Source organism: Balaenoptera physalus, assembly GCF_965194825.1.
Source record: "Balaenoptera physalus genome assembly, chromosome: 19".
NCBI classification, from domain to species: Eukaryota; Metazoa; Chordata; class Mammalia; order Artiodactyla; family Balaenopteridae; genus Balaenoptera; species Balaenoptera physalus.
In genome coordinates this window covers 61,142,002-61,154,717 of record NC_138900.1, presented here as the reverse complement: position 1 = coordinate 61,154,717, position 12,716 = coordinate 61,142,002, and the positions used below count along the sequence as shown (strand labels likewise).

Here is a 12,716-nt window from a genome sequence, read left to right as displayed (position 1 = left end):
TAATTTTCCACTCAGAAGTCAAGCCAAGCTGTATAGACAACGCTAATTTAGTGGGAACCACTGTAAAAATCAGAACCCATTACAATGCCTTCCCCATCAAATTGTTTTATTAGGTTAATTAAACAGCTTAAAGACGATTCATTTGTTCGGTACCCTTCTACAAAATATTTCAAGTTTTAAATGAACTTCCAATACATAAAACAAAATTACTTTACCATAGACAAATTTCAGATCAAAATACAACACTCTGTTTCTGTTTTCTTACAGTTATAAAATCCAGTCAATACAAACTACATAAAAAAGATAAAACACTTTCACTGATCCTTGGTACAAGAGAACAGCACGACTGCAGTATGTTCCCAAAGCACAAATCCTGTGCTCGTGAAACGGGGTGACCCCGTAGTTACCCCACAATAAACCAAAGCTGGTAAACAAAGTGTGTGCTACTTAATTTTAAGAAAGTTAACATAGCCTCTTTGCATCAGTATTACTTGTAAACCATAAAGCAACTTTGTAAGAAAGGTTACTAATTCAAAAATTACTTCAACTTCACTAAAATTTCATATCAGCAACGGAATAGAAAACTACTCCACAGAACAAATGAATACACTTGTACCACAGGATGTTTGAGACGTGACGTTTCAATGAAATCACATTAGCACAATTTCTCTGCTATCCTACTGAATTCGGGGAGGATAATTCTACAAGTTGCAACTTCCCAGTACTTGAAATATTTTGAACTTTCCATAGCATGTCTTTTGTCTAGCTTATGTATATTTCATTGCAAATCTCTGGTTTTTTCAGTAGTAGGTCTTTCTTTAAAGATCGAGATACCTCATCTGAACACACGTAACCCTCATCTGAATACACGTCTAAGTAGACTGACTGCTCAACTTGGAATCTTACCAGCTAATAAAAGCTGCAGGATTTAAATTAAAAACTCTTCTGTATGTACCATGTCAGAAAATATAGATATGTTAATTAAACAAAGACTTGCGTTTAAGAGGATGAATTTTGATATGGTATTTTGGGAATCTGGTATTCATGGACTTGGCTTTATGGTATTAAAAGCATCAAAATGACAAAACAAGAGTGTGCTGAAAACTGGTTCTTGACAAGGGCGACTGTCACATATGGCGGCTGGTGCCGCACAGGCAACCAGGCAACAGGAGTGTCGCTGGTTGTTCTGCCGGACCAGGGCCCACTGTGAAGATCAGCCCTGAGTCTGGGAAAGTCAAACTGAATTTATGGCCCTGTTTCAAGGAGTTCCCTTGGTAGTCTTCTCTCACAGCGGAAGACTGGGATCGGTGAGAGAAAAGGAATGAATCTACACATTTTAGAATGAGTGATGGATGGACCCCATTCACAGATAGGTACGAGCGTCTCTGTCACCAGGAACATACAGTGTGAAAATGAAGTCTGCCAGAGCCTGCTTGAGGTACTTCTACAATAGTTTCTGATGAGGATGGGAGGGAAGGGGTGGAGAAGGGAGGTGCTTTTGTTGAATCCACTCATCACTCCCAGCTCTGCTGATGCAAGTGCAGAACGGGCCGCGACAGGTGTTCAAAAAGTTCTGCCGAAAACATGATTATTTTTTCATGGTCGTCACAATTCACAAGTGGTATGACTGAACACAAAACAAGTATCGCTATGTCACTGGCGACTTGAAGGGGTACAGGAATGAGGAACCAAACAAAGGCTGTGTTACAGATGAGTCAAAATGAAAAGAATCCCATCAGCAGAAAAAGCCACTGATATTTAATGAAGCTAGTGTTGCTAAAGCGCCTGTGCTTTTCTCAACTAAAGGCCACTTGAGACATTTCCCACCATAAAATCATCTACCCCACGGAACCTGGCTGATCTCTGTTTTCACGTAAAACTTGAGTTTTGAGGTCCCCTATAGGAAAACAAAGCTGTAAACCCACCGACACTGAAGGTTTGTTTTTAAGCTGATGGTACATACCCTTTTGCCCCACGTACCAGATCCTACGTAATTTTACACAGAGCATAGAGTCCAATTCAGTGAGCATGTGCTTAGATTAACAAGAATACATTTACTTTCTGGAGTGTTTTCTGAAGCAAAAATTCCTTTTGAAAAAAATACGTAAAGATGGTCTCTCTCTTACTGTAAATGAGGAGTTCTAATTTCCGACGCTATTCACAATTTGGAGCGCAGTGTGTTTTTAATCAGAGCTAAGTAAGAGGAAAGGACGAGGCGGAGCCCACACGGCGCCTGGCAGCCGGGTGCTGGCATCTGGGGTCCCTGCTCCTGGCTCAGACAGGAGCCCTAAGAACCTCCGGGGCAGCTGTGGAAGGTGAGGCTGCCCAGGGCCCCGGGGAGGCTGTTCCAGTCTAGCTGCTTAAGGAGCCGCAGAGATGCACTTGGCCATGCCTGGGCGGGAGGCTCTGGGCCCTGCCGGTTCTCAGCGCGAGGAGCAGAGTAGCGCAGACTCTGGGAGCTGCCCGGCCTGGGCGACCGCTCTGGCTCTCTGGCGGCCGAAAGTGCTGGTCACAGAGGCCAGGTGAGGGCTCCCGGAAGCATGCTTTTTCAACACACGTTTTTAGGTTAACAGTCTGGGGAACCAGAAGCGCGCCCCCCACTCTTTTGGATACATAATTCAAGCAGTTAAAAAACCAGACTGGGAGAGGCCAAGGGATGAGAACAGAGGGCAGGTGAGGATGCGATTGCCAAGAAAAGTAGGTAAATAAGGGTACGCTTCAGAACGCAACCAAAATACCTCCTCCCATCTTGACTAAAGTTCCTCAACCTCCCAGAAAGAAGTGCCAACAGCAGGAAGGGCCTATGTCCTGGGAGATCCCAACCGCAGTCTCTGCGGGCACAATGGGACATGGGGAGGAAAGTGAACACTGGTTCAAACAAAGGGTTACCCGTGAGTGAAGACGACCGAGGGGATGGGGAGAAGGCACACACCCGGAGAACGCGGAGAGCTCCCTCCCTCGGACCTGGACCTGGACTTGCGTGCCCGTCCCAGCCTCTGCTCAGTCCCTGGGCTTTGGGGCAGGTGGGGTCGGGAGGAGACACAGAGGGGGAGTGGCGCCCCTGCAGCCCCGTCAACCGGGAGGAAGACTGCAGGGGCTTTCATAGGAGAGCGAGGGACAGAACCCGAGAGGAAGCAGGTCCTCTGGAAACGCTTCTCCAGGGATGACGAAGTAACCCATCAGTGAGGTGGCCATTCCTGGAGCTGCGAGGGGCGGGGAGAGGTCAGCCGACCCAACTCCCCCCGGTGCACGGTCCCCTTGATGGCGTCCCAGGCCCCGCTTAAAAGAGTCCGATTTTTACTTATCAGCTTTCTTAAGTCTGCAGAGGTACTGAGGGATTTAGAACAAAGAGTATATAAACAGCAAGAATCACTGTCTAGTTAACAATACGGTTTTAGGGAAATCTCTAGAAGTACGTCTATTTCTGAAGGTTCCGCTGAAGCTGGCTGTAGCCGTGGGCCAGTGGCCGCAATCAGGAGACGGTGAGCGGGCAGAGAGGACGGAGGGGAGGGAGGCGGGGAGAGAGCACACGTCAGGAGGAACAAAGGCCCTTCTCCTCAAAAACAATGTGAAAGCTAAAATACAAATGTTATTTCCCGCCCCCCCCTCCTTTTTTACTAAACTGTTCACAGAACCTCTTGTCTGCAAGGAGCTTTGGAGCCTGTGACAACATCCTGTCACCGTGCAAGACTCCCGTGGCTGACACTGTCACACCCGCTAGTCCCAGCTGCAGGGCGGCATCCTTGGGGTGATTCTCAGAGCTGAGCGCTCAGAACCACAGGAGGCACCCATTTCATCACGAGGCAATTCTAGAAAGTTCTAAGAGCGACAGAAACATTCTGCCTCTAGAGTTTCTGCCTCTCGGCTTGAGCAAGGCGCTCTGGGGCACGCACATCTGCTCCTTCTAAAGCTCCCCCAGCAGGCCAGAGCCTGAGGCCTCCAGAGAGCCCACCACCGCGGCTGTCATCCCCTGGGCGGCCTCCCAGGCGCTGGTGCCCAGAGCCGGCAGCTCAGTGCAGTTCCCAGGGCCCATCAATGCAGCACGTGGACGGAACAGACACACATTTTTTTCTTTCCCTTTCAATTGGGAACTACCTTCTCTGAACCTAGACATAAGACTATATTTAGCCATGTTATTAGACTGTAAAAAAAGCACTGCAGACCCTAACACCCAACACTTTCCTCCGCCGTCTATAGTTTTATACAAGTTACTAGTGAAAACGTTAAAAACGCATACTGCTAGATTACCCCCATCCGTGCTGACACAAGGGCCCGTTCCTATCAACACTGCCTGGGTATTTCTCAGCCCTTTTAAACCTATTTCTACTTCCTTTTCTCAATCACAAAAATATCAAGAATGACTTTATCAAATGTCTTACTGAAGTCAAGATAAGCTGGGTGTATCACGTACCACTAAATTCACCAGTCTGTAATCTGAACTGGAAAGGATTTTATAAAAGGATTAAGTAGCTCATTTTTGGTATCACTTTGTTAAATAACCCTTCTTTACCTGAAGGTACAGAAGTTCTACACACACACACACACACACACACACACACACACACACACATAACACAAAGTTTGTTTGTTTGTTTTTAGGTTCCACATAACATCCAAGTTCAGAAAACATAGTTCAGGTATACTGATCTCAAACAGAGATCTAGAAAACATCCAGTTTATTGGACTAATATAGACTACTACCTTTAATATTTTAGGAAAACAGAAAAATTCAACTTCAGGAAAGAGTTTTAAATATTATTAGAGTACTTCATTAGGCAAACCCTGAAATAAGGGATATTTATAACCACTCTAAATATTCTAAACACATATTTTGGGGTGTTTCCGCTGTCTAGAGTTACCTCGAATTGAGGTCTTAGAGAAGTAGGAGGAGAACGGAGTCATGGACCCAGAAAATAAATAATTTTGGAAGTGCAAATATGCATTTACTTGTGTACTGTGGTGGCAGACGTGAGAATGAAGAGAGCACTAAGGGTGGGGACACTGGGCGAAGGGCGAGAGCTGAGACCACGAGTGACTAGAGGCTGAGACGGGCGGCAATGGCAGCTGAGATCCCAACCACCCCATCTGTGTGCAAGACACCAAGTTCTCACCGTCCTTACCCCACTGATTCCTCACAGCAACCCTAGCAGGTAAACACCCATCATCTCTTTCTACAGGGTAAAGGGCTTTGAAGCTCACGAAGCAGCCAGCGGCCAGCATCTCCAAACCCACGTGCACCCGGCCCTGAAGCCCACGCGTGCTCACGACCATTGGGTTCACTTGGGACAGTACAGAGGACGTTTACAGATATTTTCCTCAAATCAATTACAATACAAAAGCTTGGGGCTTTAGATGGGTGAACCTTGGTTCTCTTGGAAACCACCTAAGGGAATGCCTCATGGCCGACGGCTAGATCCACCCGAGGAGAACTTTGCCAGAATACTGCTGTCAGGAGCAAGCCCTTTAGTCTAAAAAGCACAAGCACAGCCATTAAATCTTAATGCACAGGGACAGTTAAGGTTTTGGATCTCACCTGGTATGTAAGTTATTCCTAGTATGCTAGGTTTTTAGGAATGGGCATAACTCTTTTTGGCCATGAAGGGTACTGGGTAATTCCTATAAGAAATCACCCCCGGAAGGGAAGGTCTGTCTACGAGAAGTGATGGGCCCCGCAGTTCCCCCTAACTCACCAGCCAGGTAGGCTGGCAGATGCTGGCGAGGACGGCACCCACACGTGCCCTGTGCAGATGGTGCGTAGGGGAGGAAGCTGGGGACATTCCACTGACACACAAAACAAACCCGATCACTCGTGATTTTAAGTGTAATGCAGTTCTGTGTTGTTTGGTCAACTCAACCCTGCACTTTCAGAGTTTCATTTTAAAACCCCAGGTTATCAGAACTAAAAGAGAAGAGGAACTTCTTGATGAGCCCTATACTTTCATCAAAATTAAGATTCTTGGGAAACAAATTCATGAAACTACACTTAACATGCCCTTAAACTGCTCCCAATAGCACCTTACAGAATATGAACAACAGTAGCCCCAAGAATCCAAATCCCAAACACTGGGTCAAATTACAGACAGACAAGATTTCCTGTCTGATCTGAATGACGATGGCAATGAAGCCCTCTGTTTTACACAGCAGTGGTGTTTAAATATACTACTTTTCTACATTATGAAAACACAGCCTTGTAAAGACTCTTTAAAGTTCAAGTTGAGTTTCAAGTAATCACTTTGCAGCAGCTCTAGGAGAATTACTGTTCCTCCTGATTAAAAGTGCCTATTAAAAAAAAAAAAGCAGTAAAATGGAAACTACGCCTTAGAGAATTGTATTCCTCAAGGCCACTTACTGCTTGTTTCCAGGCTTTTGTTAAAGGACAGAATGTGTTGAATTCTTCTAAACTGGCAGGGGATCAAGCACAACACTACATAATGAGGTAGCCGAGAACAGGTCTTTCCTATAAACACGAAGAACAAGGGAATAAGTGCATGTGTAATTCTCATCCGATTAAACAGGAAACATGATAAAGCAAACTGTGAACCAAATTCCTCGGTTTAACTTCAAAAAATTTAACCCAAGGTTCTAAGGTACACCTTGTGTGTAATTGATGAGTGAGAGGAATAAAAATAAGGTACTTAAAAAGCTGTACTGACATGCTAAAAATAAAGTTCTAACAAATATAATTCACCAACCAGAAAGAAAGATGAACCTACAGCCACTCGGGATCTGAATTATTTGAAGTGGCCATTCATTTACTTGGGTCACAGGAAGTGGCTAAGCTTTCTCCACGTCATCTTACGCAATGTGTACCCAGACTTCGTGGGCTGTCACCCCCTCCTACCTGCACCTTCTCTAATTCAGATCACAGTGATTTAAGAGTTTACAACACCTTTGTTGGGCCATGAGGACGTCAATATCAAAAAAAAAAAAAAAAAAATTATAATTAGCCTAAATTTCAGGTGAGTAGCAATTTTAAAAGATTAGTTTTTATCTCAACATGAAAAAGAGAAGGCAGTAGACATTTCTCACTAGATAATTATGCAATGTTATTAGATATTTGATTTCATAAGAAAGGGAAGGAGTTTAAAAATCCATTCGCTTAGAGAACTTCAATGATAGAATTGAAAAAGAACTAACTTTCCTAATCAGTATGCATCAGTCCAAAGAATATAGAGTTACATCTGAGCTTCTCACACGTCACATACTGCAGAGACCAAGTTGAGATATGTTTAAAATTAAAATAATAGAATTACCTCTGAAAAGAAATTACAAAAAATTTAGAATTTTTACTAGCTGGTGTGCCAAAAAATAGAGGAAGTCTCCAGTTCAACACCAGGAGGACTCAGCTGCCAGCAGGCAGGATTAACGCACCTGAGTTCACGTTCCCCTCAAATGTGGGCAAGTGGGGCATTCCTCACCCTTGTACCAGAAACTTCCATCAACCAGCTCTAGGGAATACTTCAGGGATTACTAGAAAGCTAGCAAAATGCTTTCCTCAACATTCTAAGACACAGTATCTTTTCCCTTACTGATTACATGTGGTAAGAAAGGGAAGGATAAATGAAGCTTCAGCTTTTAAAAGTAAAAACAGCTTCTCTCTCAAACACAAACGCTTATGACTTCTGTTCTTACAACTTTAGTAAATTCTTAAATTTCCCACAGCTAAATGACAAAGAAAACCAAAGATCTTTTAGTTAATATTTGTGCAACTTGCAAAGGATATGTTTGGGGGTTTAAGTTATACCATAAATGGTTATTATATGATTAAAAATACTTGTATGCCTAAAAAATTAAGTGATATTCTAATACACTGAACAGTGAAATTGATAATCCAAAGACCAGATTCCACCTTTTGGCTTCTACTCACATCTGAAGCGGGGAATGAAGCTGTATCCACTGGGTCTCAAAGGCTACTTTCTGTCCAATGGCGAGCACTGCACCCATCACAGAGACGTGAGGATCAAAGCAGTACGTTCTGGAAAAGATTTTGAGCCCCATATAAAAAGCAGTGAACAAAACCCAACATTAGATGCGGTAAACATTATTGGGTGTGCTGAGTACAGGGTCTCAGAAATCCTCCAGAACATATGGAGACCACAGAGCTGTGCGTCACATATAAGTCAGGCACTTTGCATTTTTTATTCTGTACTGGTTTCCCACTCTGTATTATGAGGCCGACCTATCTGTGTGCAAAGTTTCTCATTTAAAAGCAAGTCCCTTTCAATCCTGTGAAGAACGTCACCTGGATCACAAGGACACTGTATTCATTGGTCATTTATTGACTACCTACTGTGTGCCAAGCACTAGGATTAGCAGAAGACTAAAGTAGGGTTCCTGCCCACAAGGAGTTTACAGTCTAGAGGGAGGGCAGGACTTCATCTGCCTCACTGTGAAGCTCCCCAGAAACCCAAGCAGAATTCTGAGTAGGTGCTCAATCGACACTGTTGATGAAACCCAGGGCGGGCTTTTCTGTGCCGGCTGGAGTCTCTCCTCTCACGGCTCCAGGGGCAGCCGCTGAACCACAGCAGCCTCACCCTTCCCTTCCCTTCCACGGGGTGCTCTGTACGGGGGTTCCAGCACCTTCAAAACTGACGTGGTGAAAGTGCCACCTCGTTCTTTCCCCGGAAAATCACATGTCTTCATCTGACCACAGGCAGCCTCCTCCTGAATCAAGAAAGCCAACATTCTGGAAGGTAATACTGCAGCGTTTTTAATGCTCCTCGGAAAACTTCTGGAGATCCCTGGTTTGGTGCAATGAAGCAGGAACACACCAAACGGAACCCCAGAGGACCTACGCAGCTAACACATTTCTCTAAAAACCTAACTTGCTACCCTGAGTAACTGCAGTGCCACAGCAAAGGAGCCCTGTCTTTACCACATCAATATAAACGATGTATCTCCCATGCATTGCCTAGGGGACTCCTCACTCATAAATGACAAGATGGCACTTCCAAAGCATCACCGAAGAAAGTGCCATCATTAACGTGGTAGTGAAAGATAACAGAACACTTCAAGACAAACAATATGCCTTCCAACATCCCCCAAATACTCTTTTTTGGTGGTTGCACAGTTTGAAAAAAGCCTACCGTCAGCTATCAACTCCTCATAGCAGTAAAAGAACTGATGAATTTAGAAATTTCTTAGGCCAAATCTTTATAACATAGCAACTATGAGTTGGTAAACACTAACACTGCTTTTCATATGCTAAAGAAAAGAAATGCAAACGCCCAGTAAGACTTACTACAAACTACAAATACGTCAATATATACACTCAACATGAGTTTAACACAGTAGTATAAACTGAAGGACCACAGGCTCAAGAATTTATCTGAAGCACCAGGAGACAATAATATATGTAGTTTGGAACGACAATTCCAAAGGTAAACATATACAAACAGACTTACCTAGTCACATCACACACATACACACACTCACACACACACTCTCTCACACTTTTACATCTCACAGGATATAAGCACTATCACAAAAAAATTTAAAACTTCATTTTAAATTAAACACTTAAATCTTTGAAAAAAAAATCTGTATTTGGATGTGTTAAACAAAGAAACAAACAAACCTACTTTAGACCGTAGCCTAGAAGAAATCCTTTAAATTACTCTAAGCTGAGACAACTTTCCTTCTGTTGGCGGATAATGAAAATAAATTGCACTTCCCCCAAAGATACTGTATTTAAAATTTTAAGATCTATCTTTTGCCACTAATTTCCAACACACACCTGATAAAAGTGCCTAATGGATAAAGAAGTATCAAAAATTTACCAAGAAAGGATATTTCAAGACATAAATGGATGGTTAAAACACAAACCTGTGTGAAATGAGTTAAAAATTTTTTCACGATACTAAAGTAACTGGAATTTACAAAAAAGTCATGATTAATTTTGGAACATAATAAAATTAAATACATCCCTACACTTCAATGTAATATTTTTATATTTATATATAGTAAAATAACAGTTTGGCACTTAGCAGCTTTTCTTGTTTATTGCATCCCATATTATGTGGCAAATTTAAGTTAAAAAAAGTTACCTAATTTCTGCAGCTACAGTGTCAATGAACTAAATTAAAAAAAAACAAAACTACTTTTATAAAATGAATTGACCAAGTCATGCAGGCACTGATAATATTGCAACAGGGACCCATTCACTCCTAAACAATGAACTGTCTCCTTGGAGAGGCCTGGCGTAGCCTGGGAAGGACTTTAAATTTCAGTAATTAAAGAAAAGAGAATTGCTGACTGTCATGGCTTTAATAGGACATCAGTTACCACTTTAATGTATCTCAGCTGTGGTTTCTGAAGGCCAAGGTTCTGCTCTGTATGGGACATTTTACCAAAGAAAATCCACTTTTTCAGAAATTTATTTCCTCTAAAACTAACATCTAGTTGTACAAAGAAAGTTTTCTTTCTTTGCAGTGGCCATGCAGTTTGCTTTGATTAAAAGACATCCAAGGTATCCTGGGGAAAGCGTGCAGACAACAGCTGACTGGTACACGGTACAAAGCAAAGAGGCTGGCTTTGACTTACGTGTCAAATCTGACTGTTATGTGAATGGCTGGCAAATCTGGCCCAGTGCCTCTGATAGAGAAGAGGAAAACCTTGTACCTCCTTTTACCCATGTCTCTGCCAGGATGGAGAGTTAATGCGCACACACAACATTCTTTAGAATTCCCACAGACAAGGCTGCTTAGTGACTTTTCTAGCACTGGATTGACTTCTACTGTTCCTGGGTGGGAAAAGACAAGTGATGTTTCATATGCGTGGGAAAAGCATACAGACATTCCAGGAAGGAAGTTTCTAGGAGAAATTTCTATTCTCAAATTTATAACCAAAGGATACACTTATACATTTATTAATCATTAAGACTAAATGCTGCTTCTTATAGCCATATACTAAGGGGGGGGGGAAAGCTGTAGAAAACAATTAGAAATGAAGAGCTCTATATTAAATTGATTAGAAATTTGATATTGCATAAAATTCAAATGATGAAGTCATCAAGCACTTTGAACTCCTTGGTTTCACACTAAGGTGGTATAATTCGAATGGAAAACAAAATATCTTACAAGGTAAGTGCCACTAATGACAGACTTTTTCTCCCTTGGGGAGTGGGGTTATGTGGGTCGACCTGGGAGTGAGAGGGAGAGAAGGAGGAAAGGATTAATTTGCTCTAAACGAACAGAATGAAATTAAGTTGAGGTAGTTTACTCTACCAGCCAACCTTTACTTGTAATGTAATTTGTCTGAAACTCGTACTAGTGAACGGCGTTGAGAAAATTCTGCTACAAAGACTAGATTCTTAACATGGATTTGCATTCCAAGACACGTTTTCAAATCCTAGACAGTAGTAGACAAGACTTCGTGTGCTTTCAGACAGATTACTTTTAAAAGTTTTTGATCCCTATATATTTTCTCTGGACTTCTTTTTTTTTTTTTTTTTGGTCATAGCAGACCTTTATTATTTGTCTGGCTCAGGTCCTTCTGTTACAAAATCTCCTACTCACTAACATCCTCATACTTATAAAACACTTCTGGTTAGTTGGAAAGGAAGACTGGCACTGCATGAGATCCTTCACAACCCCAGAAATGACGGCATGACACATCTTCATCTGAATTAACACAGAAGTCAGCAACTTCCTTTAAATTCACAGGAAGGCTGCCACCTGACTCCTTAATTTATTGACTCTTTTGGATTACTAAGATAGAATGTCATAAAAGAGAAATTTTATCTTAGTTTCCATTCATCATAATTTAGTTTAAAAAAGATTCTTAGGACAGAGAACTAGTAGTTAAGTGGAGACTAACTGGCACTGAGTCCAATCTAACATTTTAGGCACAAACCTTAAATTGCTGGGCAGAGTTAGGCATAATATCTCCTTCCAAGTGCAGTGGAAAAGCAATCCCGGTATGTTTGGATATGTTGATATATGCATGTTTGCTCGTTTGTTAACCAAAGCCAGGTACTCGAACACAGCGGTCAGCCGGACGTGAGTTCCCCGCGGGGAACATGCACCTTGGTGCTGTAACTTCCTGATTTTACATGACACGGATTCCCACTTCCCTTTTCCTCTCACGCTGACTAGCCCGGTTGGTCTAGGGGCACATCTCCTGGAGGAACTGACTCCTCCTCGTTTTTTTTCAGCAGTTACGTGTTCTCCCGAACAAGAGCTGGAAGCCCAGGCTTCTAAGCATTACAAAACCACTCGCGTTACCGCACAGAGGCCGGCGCAGAGCAAGGGTCGCCTGCCATCTCTGTCCCCTCGCAGAGCGCCGCGTCCCGGCGCGCTTGGTCAGGAGCTCCGCTTCCGCGCCGCGGCCCCGTCAAGGTGAGTGAACGCGGATGCGGAACAAGCCCTGCTGAAGCTGCAGGCGGAAAAGCTTGCAATTCGCAATACGTAAGGCCGCACACCCGGTGCGGCGGAGGTCGGAGGGGAGGAGGGGCTTGGTGTGGTGCCAGGTTCCCGTGCTCCTTTTGAACTCGCGCACGTAGTCGTAATTGGTACCTGCGCCGTGAGAATAAGCAGAGGTGACACACCGTGCCTCGGAATCACCGGGAAACGGTTCCGACAAGATCACTGTAACATTCTGACCTGTATCAAGATCTCCGATGACATAGATACTGGCTCCTATGGGGACAGCTCCGTACACAAAAGAGGAACTGGCGGGGATGCATAAATTCTGGTCATTAAGATAGATCCACCTGA

The 12,716-nt window shown here is 43.3% G+C and overlaps 1 protein-coding gene across 5 annotated transcripts in view; it reads right to left on the bottom strand.

The window, feature by feature from the left end:
• GAN (gigaxonin) overlaps window positions 1-12,716 on the bottom strand; it is a gene marked incomplete at its 5' end in the record, with an annotated part of 80,739 nt that overhangs the window by 15,035 nt on the left and 52,988 nt on the right. For 2 of the 5 annotated variants that reach the window (XR_014256990.1, XR_014256991.1), the window contains one exon: window positions 7,868-7,975. The exons of 1 other annotated variant lie outside the window; for it this stretch is intronic. Coding sequence is in view for 2 of the 4 variants with exons in the window: in XM_082439059.1 (XP_082295185.1) it covers window positions 12,334-12,515; window positions 12,603-12,712 (292 nt within the window). Of the gene's footprint in view, window positions 1-4,059; window positions 7,976-11,027; window positions 12,516-12,602; window positions 12,713-12,716 lie in introns of those variants that run through there. 2 more of the 5 variants (XM_082439059.1, XM_082439060.1) reach the window with 2 other exon arrangements.